The sequence below is a fragment of the Lagenorhynchus albirostris genome, chromosome 12 (assembly GCF_949774975.1).
Source record: "Lagenorhynchus albirostris chromosome 12, mLagAlb1.1, whole genome shotgun sequence".
NCBI lineage: Eukaryota > Metazoa > Chordata > Mammalia > Artiodactyla > Delphinidae > Lagenorhynchus > Lagenorhynchus albirostris.
This window is the reverse complement of record NC_083106.1, coordinates 81639054-81656866: the sequence shown is the minus strand read 5'-3', so window position 1 is coordinate 81656866 and position 17813 is coordinate 81639054. Positions and strand designations below refer to the sequence as shown.

The following is a 17813-nucleotide window of genomic DNA, read 5'->3' as shown; positions in this document are numbered from 1 at the left end:
TCTTGCAGCTGGAAGGCATGAAGTGGGGAGACCCACTTATTATTTCTTCTGATCCCCATGCTAACTTTGTCAGAAATATAATCTGTCGTTGTGACAATTTCCAGCTGCTCCATTGGCAAGTAACCATATTTGAAGAGATATTCTAATTTTGGATTAGTAGACAAAAGAATAGAAACTAGATTATTTTAGCTTTTCAAAACAAGTTCTGCCGCTGCAGAAAGCATGGGGATGCACAAGGCGATATTTATATCATGAGAGCTAAAAGCACATGATCAATTTTTCATTGTGCAGAGACCTTTATCAAGGTAAAATTCCACTTTTCTTCCAGATTTATCTAGATATTGCTTTGATCCATTCAGAAAATTTATAAATAACATGAGCAAAAAGGGACTATTGGTAATTGCAGCTTTTCTTTCATCTATTTTAGGGAGATCTGGGACCTCCAGGACCGCCAGCCTTAACTGTAAGTATTCTTGAAGTCAAAATTCAAAACAAATACGTTAAACCTGTTTATTATTCACATTACATCATTATTAAACCAGAATTTAAGCCACTGGACATTTTGAGAACTGAAAGTGACTTGAGTAGATCTAGGCAAACCTCCAGATTTTAAAGATGAGGCATCTGCCCACAACACTGAAGGGCTTAACCCGAGGTCATGCAGGTAGTTCTAGAAAAGCCTGGAAGCAGTACCTAACCTAAGCAATTTCCTCCACCCTCCATGTGGTTCATAATTTTGCCCCTTAAAAGTTTGATTATACATCCTTAACATGACATTTAAAGTTAATGGAAGCAGAGACAGTTCTATTTAAAAACTATAAAAGAACAAAATAAACTATAATCACCCAACGTATAAATATAGCTACCTATTTAAACTGTTACATTCTCCAAAACCTGTTCAAGACTGTTGTTTTTTCCTATGTGAGTTGCTTCTAAGATTTGCACATGATGAAATGTCAGTATTTCAGAAACAGATTTATGAGAAAAGTTTATAATGTGCACATAATGGGATTGTTCTCAATTAAATGGTTCATCATTTATTAAACATTTAATCATAAGTATGTAATGATTTTATATTTGGATACAATTTGCTGTTACTGATTTTCTTCGTCGTCCGTTAGGGTTTCTCATTTAACTTAAAGATTTGGTCTGAGAATGACACTAAGCCTAATGGAAAAGAAGAAAAGCTTTTAATTAAGATCATGTGTAGCCTGAGGTCTCTTGAATTTTATGTTGCTATCATCTAATGACATAAATTAAGAATTTAAATCATCAGTTTTCCGAGACCTGTCGTGATCATAGAAGGTTAGGTATAAAGAAGTCTAGCATCTGGATGGGGGTCTTCCAGCGGAGCAGCATAGGACTCGCAAAGGCTGTGTGACTTTGATAACATTCCTATTTATCTTTGTACTTGAAAATGTCATTATGAACACTATATTAATAATGTCTTACACAGATAATCTTTGCAATGCTCACTTGAAGGGCAAATATCTCTTCATAAGTGGAAAATTTAAGGAACCAAACAAATGACTTTCTTAGGACTATCCAAGTTCAATTCACACTGGAATTCTCTGCTTGAAGCTTTGATTTTCAAGATGGAAATAAAAACTATTTATTTGAGAGGAGACTTTAAATGCATATTATTCAATTTTTTATAATTTGTGGAGTTTATTTCTTACATTATTTGACAGTGATTTCGAGTTAAGCCTGCTCATTTTATTTAAATCACATGCTTGCTTTTCTTCACCTGAGTTATGTGCTCAATCATTCCACGTAGTTATCTGATTACCTAGTTGTTTTCAACTTGTGTTTGAAGACCAAAATGCAATCTCTATCTGTATCATTTCACCCGATAAGCAAATTTGACCCCTCAGCCAGAATATTATATTGGACTCTATCTATCTTGTGGATTTTTAGTGACAGCTGACATCCTTCTGCCAGGTAGCACCTTGTAGATGTCCCTTTGCCCTGTTCAGCTGGCAGACACCAAAGGAGTACAAGCTGATCTTTACACTTATCTAAAGATATAAGAGAGACGCTAAAGTAGGAGGTCAAGATGGCAGATTAGGAGGACGTGGAGCTCACCTCCCCCCACAAACACATCAAAAATACAACTGCAGGTGGAACAATTCTCACAGAAAACCAACTGAAATCTAGCAGAAGATCTCTTACACAGCCAAAGCTGGAAGAAAGATTCCCGCAAAATAAAAAAGGCATTGGGACAGGACAGGTGCCCCTGGGAGGGAGCTGTGAAAGAGGAAAGGTCCGCATGGGCAGCCCCTCGCCCTTGGAAACCCTTCACTAGCTGGGGGGTCCATCGGGACAGATAGAGGAGCTGGAGCGGGCCTGGACTCTGCCCACGAGGAGTCTGTGTGTGCTGGCTTGTTAGCAGTCAGGGCACAGAGAGACTGGTAGTGATGGCTGCCACCTTACCCACCTCCCAGCCTGAAACGCACTTTGGGTGGAGCTGCTAGAATACAGAGGAGGTAGGAGCTGAAACTTGGGCTTCTGTGGACGAACGCTGGGAGAGGACTCGGTCTAGCTGTGTGTAGACAGCCCCCAGGGCCTGGAGTGTAGTCCAGACCTAACCCCAGAGCCTGTTGTTAGTGCACATATGGCAGAGTGTGGGCCCACCATAGGGACCCCCCACAATTAGCCTGCCCACGCGGGGCACTGCTCCATTGGCGGGCTTTGTGCGTGCACGCACTGTGGGGCAGGGGCTGACACCTGAGCCCATAATCAGCACTCCCACAGTGGGGGCAGGTGAGAGGTGGGCCCTGAAGCAGCAGACTTCATTGGTGTGCACACCAGTGGGGGGCACTGTCCACAGAATGGCACATCTCCAGCGGACAGGCCCTGGCGAGAAGTGTGCAGAGGTTCTTTTCCCAGCAGGAATGCTTCAGTTCCACCCACCTCACACAAAACTTGGAGCTGGAATCCTGGGGGAGAGGCTCTGGGAGAGCCCTACCACAGAGGAGGCCTAGGTCTCAGGTGGCAGCACACCACTTCAATTCCTGCAGCTACAATGCCCTGATCCCCAGGGCCAGCCTTACACTACGTCTGGGACAAACACAACAGAGAAAGGGATGTGACCTTGGGCTGCTTCTGGCAGAACTGTGGACGCCTGAATAGGTGGTACATAGGTTCACTGTGACCACATGGGCTTCTCTTGCTTCAGCACTCACCTCCTTGGGACAGAGCACACACTTAAGGTCAACAGAGCCTTATCAAACCCAACCTTCACCGCTTCTACTGAAACAACTGGGGAGCAGACCCCACCTCCAACAGGCTTGTGACAGCCACGGAGCAAAGAGGAGGCCCCACCCAACGTGCAGGGCAGGAATTGGATACCACGACACCAGTCATACCCTCTATCAAGGGGATAACAGCCAGTACACTCTGAGGAGAGATGTGGCAGGCATCCGTTATGAAAACAGTTCTCACAGCAAAAATATTAGACTTACATAGTCTACAAAGGGATGCTCCGACATAAAAACAGCCCTCCAAGACCACAGTAGATAACTGTTTCTCCTAACTTCATAGAGTCAGAGAAATATAAGTAAAATGAAGAAACAGAGGAACTACTCTCAATAAAAAGAACAAGTGAAATCCCCTAAAAAACAATTAATGAAACATACCTCTTCAGTCTACTAGACCTCTGAGTTCAAAAAGGAGGTAATTAAAATGCTAAAGGAATTAAGAAAGATTTTCAATAGAAATGCAGATCACTGTAACAAGGAACTAAAAACTATAAAGAAGAAACAATCAAAATTAGACAACTCAATTGCTGAGATAAAAAATGAGCTAAAAGCAGACTGAATAATGCAGAAGAACAAATTAGTGATTTGGAAGAGAGAATAATGGAAATCACCCAATCAGAACAGCACACAGAAAGACAAATGAAAAAACAAATGAAGGCTTCCTTGGTGGCACAGTGGTTAAGAATCCACCTGCCAATGCAGGGGACATGGGCTCGAGCCCTGGTCCAGGAAGATCTCACATGCCACAGAGCAACTAAGCCCCTGTGCCACAACTACTGAGCCTGTGCTCTAGAGCCCACAAGGCACAACTACTGAGCCCACGTGCCACAACTACTGAAGACCGCGCGCCTAGAGCCCGTGCTCCGCAACAAGAGAAGCCACTGCAATGAGAAGCCTGCACACCACAATGAAGAGTAGCCCCCGCTTGCCACAACTAGAGAAAGCCCACGCACAGCAATGAATACCCAACGCAGCCTAAAATAAATAAATTTTTTAAAAATGAAAGAAACATACGAGATCTATGGTATTATATAAAGTGTGCTAACCTACACGTAATAAGAGTTCCAGAAGGAAAAAAAAGAGAGAGAGAAAGGGATCAAAAATTGTATTTGAAGAAATTATGGCTGAACACTTCCCAAACCTAAATAAAGAAAGAGATATTCAGGTACAGGGAGCACAGAGGGTTCTGAACAAGATGAACCCAAACAGACCCACATCAAGACATATCATAATTAAAATGGCAAAAGTTAAAGAGAGGATTCTGAAGTCAGCAAGAATAAAACAAAGAGTCAGTTACAAGGGAACCCTCATAGGCTGATTTCTCTACAGAAACTTTGCAGGCCAGAAGGGAGTGTCAATATATATTCAAAGTCCTGAAAGGGGAAAATCTGCAACCTAGGATACTCTACCCAGCAATATTATCATTTAAAAAAGGAGAAACAATTTCTCTGACAGAAACTGAAAGAATACAGCAATACTAAAGCTAACCTAAAAGAAATGTTTAAAGATCTTCTCTAAATATAAAAGAAGCAAGAATCTATAGGAAAGGGAAAAACACAATAGGATAGGCCAATATATAAAATGATTAAACATCATTTAAATAAGCCAGTGCAAAGATTAAAAAACAATAAAAAAATGTTGTTAAAGCAATTATAACTACAATTAACAGCAAAAAGATAAATATGAAGATGTAAAATAGGACATCAAAATCACAAAATGCAGAAGAGGGGAGTAAAAAATATATATATATATATATATTTAGAATGTGTCTGAACTTACATGACTATCAGTCTAAAGCAAGTAAATATAGTTCTGGGTTAACATACTTGAAAACCAGAGTAGCCACAAATCAAAAACATACAACAGATTCACAAAAACCAAAAAGAAAGGCACTCAAGCATAATACAAAAGAAAACCATCAAACCACAAAAGGAAAACCAAAAAGAAAGGAACAAAGAAGAACTACAAAATCAGCTGGAAAATAAGGTTTAAAATGGTAATAAATACATCTTATCAATAATTACGTTAAATGTCAATGGACTAAATGCTCCAATTAAAAGACATTGAGTGGCAGATTGGATAAAAAAACACAAGAATCTATAATATGCTGCTACAAAAGACTCACTTTAGGGTGAAAGGCACACAGATTGAAAGCAAGGGGGTGGAAAAAGATATTTCATGCAAATGAAAACAACAAAAAAGCAGGGGTAGCAATACTCATATCAGACAAAATAGACTTTAAAACAAAGTCTATAACAAAGGGCAAAGAATGGCATTAGATATTGATAAGGGGGTCAATACAAGAAGAAGATATTATACTCATTAACATATATGCACCCAATATAGGAGTATCTAAATGTATAAAACAAATACTAACAGACATAAAAGGAGAAATTGACAGGAATACAATAATAGTGGCATACTTTAACACCACACTGACATCAATGGACCAATCTTCCATACAGGAAATCAGTAAGGCAACAGAGATCCTAAATGACACAATATAACAGTTGGACTTAATTGATATCTACAGGAAACTACATCCAGAAACCCCAGAATACACATTCTTTTCAATCGTGCATGGAACATTCTCTAGGATAGACCACATACTAAGACACAAAACAAGCATCAACACATTTAAGAGGATAGAAGTTATTTCAAGCATCTTTTCTCACCACAATGGTAAGAAACTAGAAATCAACCACAGAAAGAAAAACAGGAAAAAAAAAACATTACATGGAGACTAATCATAATCATGCTATTAAAAAACCAGTGGGTCAATGAAAAAATCAGAAAATACTTTGAGACAAACAACAATGAAAACATAGCCTTACAAAAATCTATGGGATGGGGACAAATGTATATGTATAACTGATTCACTTTGTTATAAAGCAGAAACTAACACCATTGTAAAGCAATTATACTACAATAAAGATGTTTTTAAAAAATCTATGGGATACAGCAAAGGCAGTTCTAATAGGGAAGTTCATAGTGATACAGGCCCTCTTCAAGAAACAAGAAAAACATCAAGTAAACAACCTAACCTATCACCTAAAAGAATTAGAAAAAGAAGAACAAAACCCAAAATCAGGAGAAAGAAGGAAATAATAAAGATCAGAGGGGAAATAAATAAAATTGAGATAAAAAACAATAAAAAAGATCAATAAAACTACAAGCTGGTTTTTTTAAAGGATAAATAAAATTGACAAACCTCTAGCCAGGTTCACCAAGAAGGAAAGAAAGAGGACCCAAGTAAACAAAATGAGAAATGAAAGAGGAGAGATAACTACCAACACCACAGAAATACAAAATATCATGAGAAAATACTATGAACAGTTATATGCCAACAGATTGGACAACCTGGAAGAAAAGAACAAGTTTCTAGAAACATATAGCCTGCCAAAGCTGAGTCAAGAAGAAACAGATCATTTGAACAGACTGATTACTAGAAGTGAAATAGAATCTGTAATTAAAAAAAAAAAAACCTCCCTGTAAACAAAAGCCCAGGACCAGATGGCTTACTGGGGAATTCTACCAAATACACAAATAAAAATTTATATCTATCCTTCATAAACTATTCCAAAAGAATGAAATGAGGGACCGCTCCCACAGTCATTATATGAAGCCATTATCACCCTGAAACCAAAATTAGAGAAAGACACTGCAATAAAAGAAAATTATAGAGGAATATCCTTGATGAATATAGATGCAAAACTCCTCAGCAGAATATTAGCAAACTGAATCTAACAGTACATGAAAAGTATCATATACCATGATCAAGTTGGATTCATTTCAGGGTCACAAGGATGGTTCAACATACTCAAATCAACCAGTGCGTTACATCACATCAACAAAAGAGAAGACAAAAACCACATGATCATCTCAATAGACACAGAAAAGGCATTTGATAAAATTCAACGTTCATCCATGATAAAAACTCTCACCAAAGTGGGTATAGAGGGAACATATCTCAACATAATAAGAGCCATTTATGACAAACCCATAGCCAACTTATAACTTACTGGTGAAAAGCTGAAACCCTTCCTATTAGTTTCTGGAGCAAGCAAGGATGCCCACTCTTACTACTTCTATTCAACATAGAATTGGAAGACTTAGCCACAGCAGTCAGACAAGAAAAAGAAATAAAGGATCCAAGTTGGAAGGGAAGAGATTAAATTGTCATTATATGCAGATGACATGATACTCTACATAGAAAACCCTAAAGACTTCACACAAAAACTATTAGAATTAATAAAAGAATTCAGCAAGGTTGCAGGATACAAAATTAATATACAGAAATATATTGCATTTCTTTATGCTAACAATGAAATACCAGAAAAAGAAAGTAAAAAAAAAAAAAACCCAAAAATCCCATTTAAAATCACGTCAAAAAAAAATTTAGATATAAACCTAACTAAGGAGGTGAAAGACCTATACAGTGAAAGCTATAAGACATTGATAAAGGAAATTGAAGATGATTCAAAGAAATGGAAAGATATCCATTTCTCTTGGATTGAAAGAATTAGTATTGTTAAGATGGCCATACTACCCAAAGCAATATACGAATTTAATGCAATCCCTATCTAATTACCCATGACACTTTTCACAGAACTAAAAACAATAATCCTAAAATTTATATGCAGCCACAAAAGACCCAGAGTTGCCAAAGTAATCCTGAGGAAAAATAATAAAACTGGAGGCATAAGCCTCCCAGACTTCAGATAATACTACAAACCTTCAGTAATCAAAACATTGTGGTATTGGCACAAAAGCAGACATATAGGCAAATGGAACAGAATAAAGAACCCAGAAATAAAACCACACACCTACAGTCAATCTACAACAAAGGAGGCAAGAATATACAATGGAGAAAAGACAGTCTGAAACTAAAATCAATAAAAATAGAAAAGCTGGAAAATTAAAAAATATGTGGAAATTAAGCAACACACTCCTGTACAGCCAATGGGTCAAAAATTAAAAGGGAAATATAAAAATATCTTAAAACAAGTGAAAATGGAAACAAAACATACCAAAACTTATGGGATGAAGCAAAGGCAATTCTAAGAGAGATGTTTATAGCTATAAATGCCTACATTAAGAAAAAAGAAAGATCTCAAGTAAACAACCTAATTTTACACCTAAATGTACTAGGAAAGGAAGAACAAACAAGGTCCAAAGTTAGCAGAATCAAAAAAATAACAATGATCAGAGCAGGGATAAATGAAATGGAGACCAGAAAAACAATAGAAAAGATCAATTAAACTAAGAGCTGGTTTTTGACAAACTTTTAGCTAGACTAACTAAGAGAAAAGAGAAAAGACTAAATAAAATCAGAAATAAAAGAGGAGACATTACAAATAATACAATAGAAATAAAAAGGATCATAAGAGAGTACTATGAATAATTATACACCAACAAATCAGACAGCCTAGAAGAAATGGATAAATTCCTACCAAGACTGAATCATGAAGAAATAGAAAATTTGAATGGACTAATAATGAGTGAAAAAATTGTATCAGTAATAAAAAACCTCTCAATAAAGGAAAGTCCAGGACCAGATATTTCACTGGTGAATTATACGAGACATTTAAAGAATTAATGCCACTCCTTCTCAAACTGTTCCAAAAAATTTAAGAGGAGGAAACATTTCCAAACTCATAACATGAAGCAAGCATTACCCTGATACTAAAGCCAGATAGGGACACTATAAGAAAACTCCAGACCAATATCCTGGATGATTATAAATGCAAAACTTTTCAAAAAAATATTAGCAAATCGAATTCAACATCATATTAAAAGGATTATACACTGTGACCCCTGAAATGCAAGGATATTTCAACATACAAAAATCAAATAGTGTGATATACCACATTAATAAAATGAAAGATGAAAATCATATGATAATCTCAATAGATACAGAAAAAGCATTTGATACAGTTCAACAATGTTTCATGATAAAAACCCTCAACAAATTGGCTATAGAAGGAACATACCTCAACATAATAAAGGGCATGTATGACAAGCCCAGAGCAAACATCATACTCAACAGTGGAAGGTTGAAAGCTTTTCCTCTAAGATCAGGAACAAGACAAGTGTGCCCACTCTTCCCACTCTTATTCAACTGGAAGTCTTAGCCAGAGAAATTAGGGAAGAAAAAAGAAATAAAATGCATTCAAATCAGAAAAGAAAAAGTAAAATTTTCTTTATTTGCAGATGTCAAGATCTTACATATAGAAAATTTTAAAGACTCCACCAAAAAACTGTTAGGAATAATCAACAAATTCAGTAAAGCTGCAGGATACAAAATCAACACACAGAAATCAGTTTCATTTCTGTACACTAACAAAATATCTGAAAAAGAAATCAATCCTATTCACAATAGCATCAACAACAATAACATTTTAGGAATAAATTTAACCAAGGAAGGAAGAAGATATGTGCAGTGAAAACTACAAGACTTTGGTGAAAGACATGGAAGAAAACACAAACAAATAGAAATACATGCTGTGTTCATGGATTGGAAGAAATAATATTGTTAAAATGTTCATACTACCCAAAGCCATCTATAGATTCAGTGCAATCCCTATCAAAATTCTAATGGCATTTTTTTATAGAAATAGAAAAAAAATCCTAACATTCTTATGAAATCATGAAAGACTGTAAAGAGCCAAAGCAATCCTGATAAAGAAGAACAAAGCTGGAGGCATCACACTTCTTGACCTCTAACTATATTACAAAGTTGTATTAATCAAAACAATATGGTACTGTCACAAAAATAGACACATACACCACTGGAACATAACTGGGAGCCCAGAAATAAATCCAGGCATATACCGTCAACTAATATTTGATGAGGGAGCCAACAACACTCATTGGAGAAAATATAGTCTCTTCAATAAATGATTTGGGGGAAAACTGGATAATCACATGCCAAAGACTGAATTGGACCCCTATCTTACACCACTCACAAAAATTAACTTGAAATGATTTAAAGACTTAAATGTAAGAGCTGAATCTATAAAACTCCTAGAAGAAAACATAAGGAAAATCTACTTGACATTGGTCTTGGCAATGAATTTTTGACTATGACTCCATAAGTACAGCAACAAAAGCAAAAATAAAAATGTGGGACTACATCAAACTCAAAAGTTTCTGTACAGCAAAAGAAACAGTGGACAAAATGAAAAGGCAACTATGGAATGGGAGAAATATTTACAACCGTATATCTGACAAAGGGTCAATATACAAAATATATTAGGAACTCATTTAACTCAACAGCAAAAAGCCCAAATTAATCACATTTTAAAATGAGCAAAGGACCTGAATAGATATTTTCCCAAAGAAGACATTCATTTGGCCAACAGGTACATGAAAAGATGTTCAACATTGCCAGTCATCAGGAAAATGCAAATCAAAACCACAATGAGATATCACCTCACCCCTGTCAGTAGGACTACTATCAAAAAGACAAGAGATAACAAGTGTCGGTGAGGATGTGGAGAAAAGGGAGCCCTGTGCCCTGTTGGTGGGAATGTAAACTGGTGCAGCCTCTATGGAAAACAGTATGGAGGATCCTTAAAAAAATTAAAAATAAGACTACCATATGATTTAGCAATCTGAATTCTGAGTATATATCCCAAAGAAATGCAGTCAGTACAGTTGACCCTTGAACAACCCAGGTTTGAATTGCATGAATTCCCATTTATATGTGAATTTACTATATGAGCCATGGTTGGTAGAATCCAAGGATATGGAACCATGGATACTGAGGGTTGGCTGTAAAGTTATACACTGATATTTGACTGCACTCCTAACCCCTGTGTTGTTAAAGGGTCAACTGTATTTCAAAGGAATATCTGCATTTCCATGCTCATTGCAGCACTATTCGCAAATAGCCAGGACATGGAAACAACCTAACAAGTGTCCATCAAGGGATGAATGGATAAAGAACATGGAGATACACACACACACACACACACACACACACACACACACACACACACACACACACACACTTACAAAATTATTCAGCCATAAAAAGAAAGAAATCCTGTCACTTGTGACAGTATGGATGGTCCTTCAGGTCATTATGCTAAATGAAATAAGTCAGAAGGACAAATACTATATGTTCCCACTTGTATGCAGAAGGTAAAAAAGCTGAATTCATAGAAACAGATAGTAGAATAGTGGTTGGGAGGGGTGGAGGGTGGGGGAAATAGGGAAATGTTGGTCAAAATGTACAAACTTTTAGTTTTATGATGAATAAGTTCTGGAGATCTAATATACAGCATGGTGACTCTAGTTAGCAATGCTATATTATATACCTGAAAGTGGGTAAAAGACTAGATCTTAAATGTTATCACCAGACGTGCAAAAGAAGGGTGTCTATGTGAGATGATGGAGCATTAGCTAACCTTATTGTGGTAATCATTTCACTATAGATACGCATCTCAAATCATCACGTTGTGCATCTTAAACTTACACAGTGTGATATGTCAATTGTATCCCAATAAATCCGGGGGAAAAAGTGAGTTACTGATGAATTTGAAATGTCTCTTCTGTTGGTATTTATAACTTGCAAAGAAGATATGTATTTATGTGAGTTAAAACCAACACTGAATAAGGAAAACTTATTATAATAACATCTAAACTTGTTTGATCAAAATACAGTTTATTCTAAGAGCATAATGCAAATTTATGTTAAAAATAGATTCTGATAAATTATTCTGAAATCACCAAGATTTTGACCTAATAATCCTCTATTAAAGGTAGGTATTTTATGGTTTATTCACATTATTTGAATTATGACATTTTACCTTAGCTTTTTCTTTACATTTAAATATTAGATATAAACCCTTACATTTAAATATGCAGGTATAAAAAGTACATTTTCTTTATTCTTCATCATTTGTTGTTAAAATCTTAATTTTGTGTAAATGTAGTACGTCTTTATATATAACTTTTAAAAATTGTTGTGTATGTTTTATATTCTTAGTATTACCAACTTCTCCTCCACTAGATAATATACTACTGTTTTTTCAGTAAAGTTTTGCTGAAGTTCCAGAAACAAGGCAGCGACTGTTACTGAAATGAGGCAGTAGGCTGACACCTCTGTCTCCTTCCTTCTTGTCTCTTCTGGGCTTTGCACCTCATGTCAGAAGCGACAGGTGAAGGAAGGTGCAGCAGTGCCACTTCAATGTATCCACTTATTTTAGTTCCCAGGAAAATGCCTGTGTGGCTCTGGCCATGTCCCTTTGGGGAGTCATTAAATTCTCACCCAGATGGCACCAAATGTTTACACAGAAGCCAAAGGTTAAGTCAATCAACAGCAGAAGTGTCTTAGGCATGCTCACTAAATGATACTTTAAATGCAGCCCTGGGGCCCAGATAAATCCAGCTTATGTGAGTTATAGGCATGGGGGTGGGGCACAGACTTCACCCTATAAAAACTACCTTAAATACCAAAAGTAACTGAGAGACAATCTCAGCTGGTCATTTATAGATCAAATGACACAAATTAACAGATGTCCCTAATGCACAAGAGATCATATAGTATTCACCTAAGGAATAAGGCTATTTTCTAAATTAGTGTGTACAAGATACAAAATCAGTTCAGTAGATGACCTGGTCCCTTCCCTAGCTTCTCCTTCCCTTTTTACCTACTTTTACTTATTCGAATGCTAATTATATATCAGACACTAGATATCTGGGGACACAGAAATACTCATTGTCACTGCCTTCTTGGGACCTATTTGGTTTAAGAAAAAGCAACCAGATGGTTAAAGCTGATCATTTTATAAACTGATCGTTTGCAATTAATATACAAATAGTGTACAAGTATTGGTACACAACAGAACAGTAGTTCTGTTGACCCTACACAAAAACATTATTTCAGAGAAAGTAATTTTTTTGCTAGAATTTTCATGCTGTAATTTAAAGTTATTTACTTTGAATACATTTAAATCACAGCCTCAACTACTAAATGATGCTTTCTTATTAAAATTGCTAAGGAACTATAACTATTTCTTTTTAGGTGAATGAAGTAGAAAAATTCTTGTTAAATGCCCATAGAACATAATTTCTCTTTCTGTTCTTATCAGAATAAATACATGTTCTATAGCATTTATGAATTATACATATTTATATTTACCTATTAAAATATGTACTATAGCATAGTAAGTGACAGGCAATTCAAGTTAAGATTATTTTGAATTCCTTACATTTCAAAATCTGTTATTTATATGGTCTTTCTATGGATTGCCTGAATTTGAATTAATAATATTAATCTAGTAAAGTTACATAATTCATAGTTAATTCTTGTTAACTTTCTGAAACTGGTGATCCAGGCCAATATTGGGATTTTTAGGGTACTAGTGGATCAGTAGAAAGAAGGCAGTTGAAATATTTTTTTTAAATTAATGCTTTTTAAAATTTGTGGGCAAAAGGCTTACATAAATAAATTAGTTGATTACAATAGAGGGTGTTTCTATACTATAAATCTATTTTTATTGACTCTGTGCAGAAATGTAGGGGAGTTGATGCTTAAGGCCCTAGGAAGATTTATGTTTAGCCTCAGAGAAGATTTATGTTTTGGAAAAACCTACCATCAGCTCATTTGACAAGGAGGTGATTTATGTGTTTTTCATTAGATGAATGGTTTGAGAATAACTCCTTCTGCCCTTCTGTTTATAGTTTGCTTCTGTTTCAAAAAACATTTCAAATTGTTTTCACCAAAATTCTAAATTATGCATTTTAAAACTCAACAGTAAAACTTTCTTTCCTAAAAGTGCTATACACTGGCAATTTAGTACTGTTATGAAAGAGCTATTTTATTTCAAGTTGAGATGCTCAGCAACCTAGAAAAATACCTTAAAATGTATCTCAAATGCCATTAGAAAATTATAAAATGGATAAGACTTTTGAAAAATTATATGCAGAAAAACATGTACTTAAGTCATAAATCTACACAGAAATTAGTTTAATTCAATTCTACTCTGTTTAAACATTTAAAAAAATTTGGTAGAAACCTTACATTGATCTATAAGGTGGTATTTTAAAATGATTGTTCTCTAAAAGTATTTGAATTATATTCATTACAATTAACCATTCCATTGGTTTTAGCTAACCAAAAATCCATGCATTATAGCTTAAGAGTTATGCAGACCCTGGATCCAGACAGTGGCTTTGAACCTCACCATGTTACTTGAATTTTCTGTGCCCTAGTTTCATCCTCTAAAAATGAGATAATAGTTCTTGTTGCACAGTGTTGTAGTGATGATTAGATTAAATGGTACATGTAAAATCTTCTGAATAATGACTGGCTCTTAGTAAGTACTGTTTAACTTTTAGCAGGTATTCTTATCACTATTATATTACTATTCAGTGGCAAAAATATCAATAGGAATGAACATCAATGGGAATGAGGCCTTTATGAAGTACTTGCTGAGAAGTGTTCAAAGAGAACTTTTGTATAGTCATCTTTATGAGTAGAATCCTTTCATCTTGAGAAAACTAGTAAATGTAAACTAAATTGAACTATTTTCTTTTTTACCTCTAGTAAAACCTCCATGAGGACAGAGCCTGGTCTAACTTATATACAGCTGTAGCCCCAGAGACTAAAAGTACTTGGTGCAGTGTAGGGACCCAATAAATATTTCCTCTTCATAGGCAGAGGAAACAAATATTTTTCATTGACAGACATATTATGAAAACAAAATATCACCAAATCCTACAGTTAAAATATCTATAGGAAAATACAAAATCATCAACTTGAACATCATAATGAAGAGTAGATTCTCTCTTTCCAGCTGAAGCTAATTACTTTAGGGCAGGGATTCTCCTCCCATGTTGAAATTTTTCAATTTCAGAATGGCGGTTCTGATATCACTTATTGTCCCTGATTTTTTTTTTAATTCAGTTTGAGAAACATGTTTTTTGTGGGCAGCTGGAATTATCACCTTAGTTGAAGAATTCTACCTTCTGTTCACTATACTGCAGACATGAACAGAAGCTTTATATATTCTAATCCATTATTAAAGTCAACTTTTGAGAAGTAAAGGAACACTGGAGGTGGAGCCTAGAAACCCTAATCTATCCTGAAAGGTGCAACTGTTTTTGTGCCCCAGAGGAAGGGCTTTCTTATACAAACATCCTTAAAAAGATAGTTCAGAATGAAAGGGCAGTTAGTACTTCCCTCACAAGATACACAGAAACATGCAAGACCCATGGGAAGACCCATAGTCTCCCCGAAACAGCCACTCCTCTTGCTCTACTGTCTGAGCTTCTGGCAAATTTTCCTGAGTGTACCACTCATTCAGCCTCTCGGATTGGCCTCACCAAAAGAGGCTGGGACCAAACTTTCAATCTGTCTCAGATAGCATTTAACAAGGGCTACTATTAACAGGACTCCAAGCAAGTAGATGAGGCCAACCTGTAGTGCTGATCTCAACCATGTTCCCTAGAATCCCACACCCAACCAGCTAAGCAAATCCCCTGTAGCCTCCAAGTCTGTCTTAGGAGACCAGATGATTTTCCCAAGTTTCTGAGCAGACCTTTCCCCTTGACTTGAAGAATTAATCCAGGTACATCAGGCAGGACACGCACATTTTTAATAAAACTTACAGAGACCCATTGTGTGTGTCACTTTAGCTGGGCGGGCTGTCATAAGGGTGCTGAGTGATCAGTGGCCATTATCTTTCTGATCTAGAACCACATGGAGCCAACAAGAGCATCTAGGTGGCTGAGCCAGAATGAAATCTGAATTCTCTAGGTCGCCTTCTGGTTAGGCCACCACCTGAAGGGTGTGAAAAGGTAGTTCAGAACATAGAACGGTTAGCACCTCACTCACAACACAAGCAGAAATGCACAAGCTTCATGGAGAGTTTTCTCCAACCACCAGCCCTGGTGTAGTGCATCTTTTTTTAGGCAAGTCCTGGCAGATGATTGCTCATTTATTTACCACAGCACTGCTAACTGTACAGCTGCCTCCTCCAGCTTCTGACCAGTTCTAATCCTCAGATGCCTATTGGGGCTTTGCTGTTCTTAACTTCCCTTCAGTCTATGCTGTTCACTTTTCATTCTGTTTTTTAATAGCGTGCCATCCTGTTTCACAACCACTCTCAGTTTCCCAGTATAATATATTCTGGAAAGTTTAATATCTTCATATATCAAAAATGTTGCGGGTCTTAAATATGATACCATTGACCTGAAACACAATTCATGGATGAAGATTATGTGTATTCAAATAAATCGTATGCTCCAGATAATTCTTCGGAAGTAGAAGTAGAATATATTCGAAGTAGAATAGGGTTTAGGGGTCAGACATACTTAAGTTTAGAGCTCAGGTCCCTCACTTATTTGCAGTGTTATCTTTAGGAAGTTTGTTTTTCTCATCTATAAAAGGGCGAAATTATATTTCTTAGGGTTGTTAGAATTAAATAAAATCACTTAAAGTGGCTAGTGGAATTCCTGGTGCAAGAGCAGGTACTCTTCCTAATTTATGATTGTGAGTGTGTGGAGGTCATCAAAGCGTTTGTTGAAATGATGCTGAAATGCTGCACTAGCGCATCTGCCTTTTGGTTCTGTGCAAACAGGAGAGTCTTTTTCTATCCTGTTCACCTGTCCTTTTACTTACTATTGTTTGCTTGTTACAGCTTTATATTAGTACATCGACTCTCAAATTATCTTGATTTGTTCACTTGATACACTAGTTACTCTTTATCAGAAGCTTGAAAATAACTTTTTGCGTGCTCCATTTCATTGAAATATTAAGAAAACATTAATTATAATTAACCTTCATGCCAACTTTCTAGTGTTTGATTGGTAGCTTGAAAATTAAGGGTTTTTTTTTCCTGGCTTTGATAGTATCACAATCTGGTTATTTAGAAGACACATCATGTTACTAACCCAGAAGATTAAAAAGTGGCACGGGAACAACATCCTGGGGGGTTTATGTGACACATCACAACTAATCTCGATGTTGCTTGCACTGAATTGGAGTTACACTGACACAGCCTTAATTAATTCAGGCTATAAGATAAATGTGATTAGGTAAGGTAAGTGTTTGATCCCATTTCTAAAAGGTTGTGTTTTAAACAGTATTTATATATAGACAGATTCGTCCATTGAATTGCAGTATAATTTCTACAGAAACAGTTCTCAAATGTATTTAAATAAGTCTCAGGATTCTAATATTTTTCAAGGATAAGTCTTTTTTTCAATATAAAAACTGCTAGCACACACTTTCTCACTTAACATTCACAAAAAAACCAATAAACAGACAAGGCAACTACTTTACCCATTAGTGCACAAATTACTAAAATGCACCATATAGTTAATTCTTAATTCCCAGGGAGTTCTCACTGATCTTGTGAATTAAGAATTAACCATTCAGTATTAAAGCAACCACCCTGGTATTTTTCAAGTGTTCTGCAGAAATAACAAGGCTTGTTTAATCTTTAAAGGCCACTCCTTTGTTTTGCCATCAGTAAGTACAAAGTTGAATCTAAAAACAAAGTGATGATTAAAGAAAGGATGTGAACAGAGTTCATAGAA

At 36.1% G+C, this 17813-nt stretch overlaps 1 protein-coding gene across 1 annotated transcript in view; it reads left to right on the top strand.

Moving 5' to 3' along the window:
- COL19A1 (collagen type XIX alpha 1 chain) overlaps positions 1 to 17813 on the top strand; it is a 352964-nt gene that overhangs the window by 159217 nt on the left and 175934 nt on the right. Inside the window, exon 13 of the mRNA XM_060167691.1 lies at positions 428 to 463. Coding sequence (XP_060023674.1) covers positions 428 to 463 — 36 coding nt within the window. The remainder of the gene's footprint in view (positions 1 to 427; positions 464 to 17813) is intronic.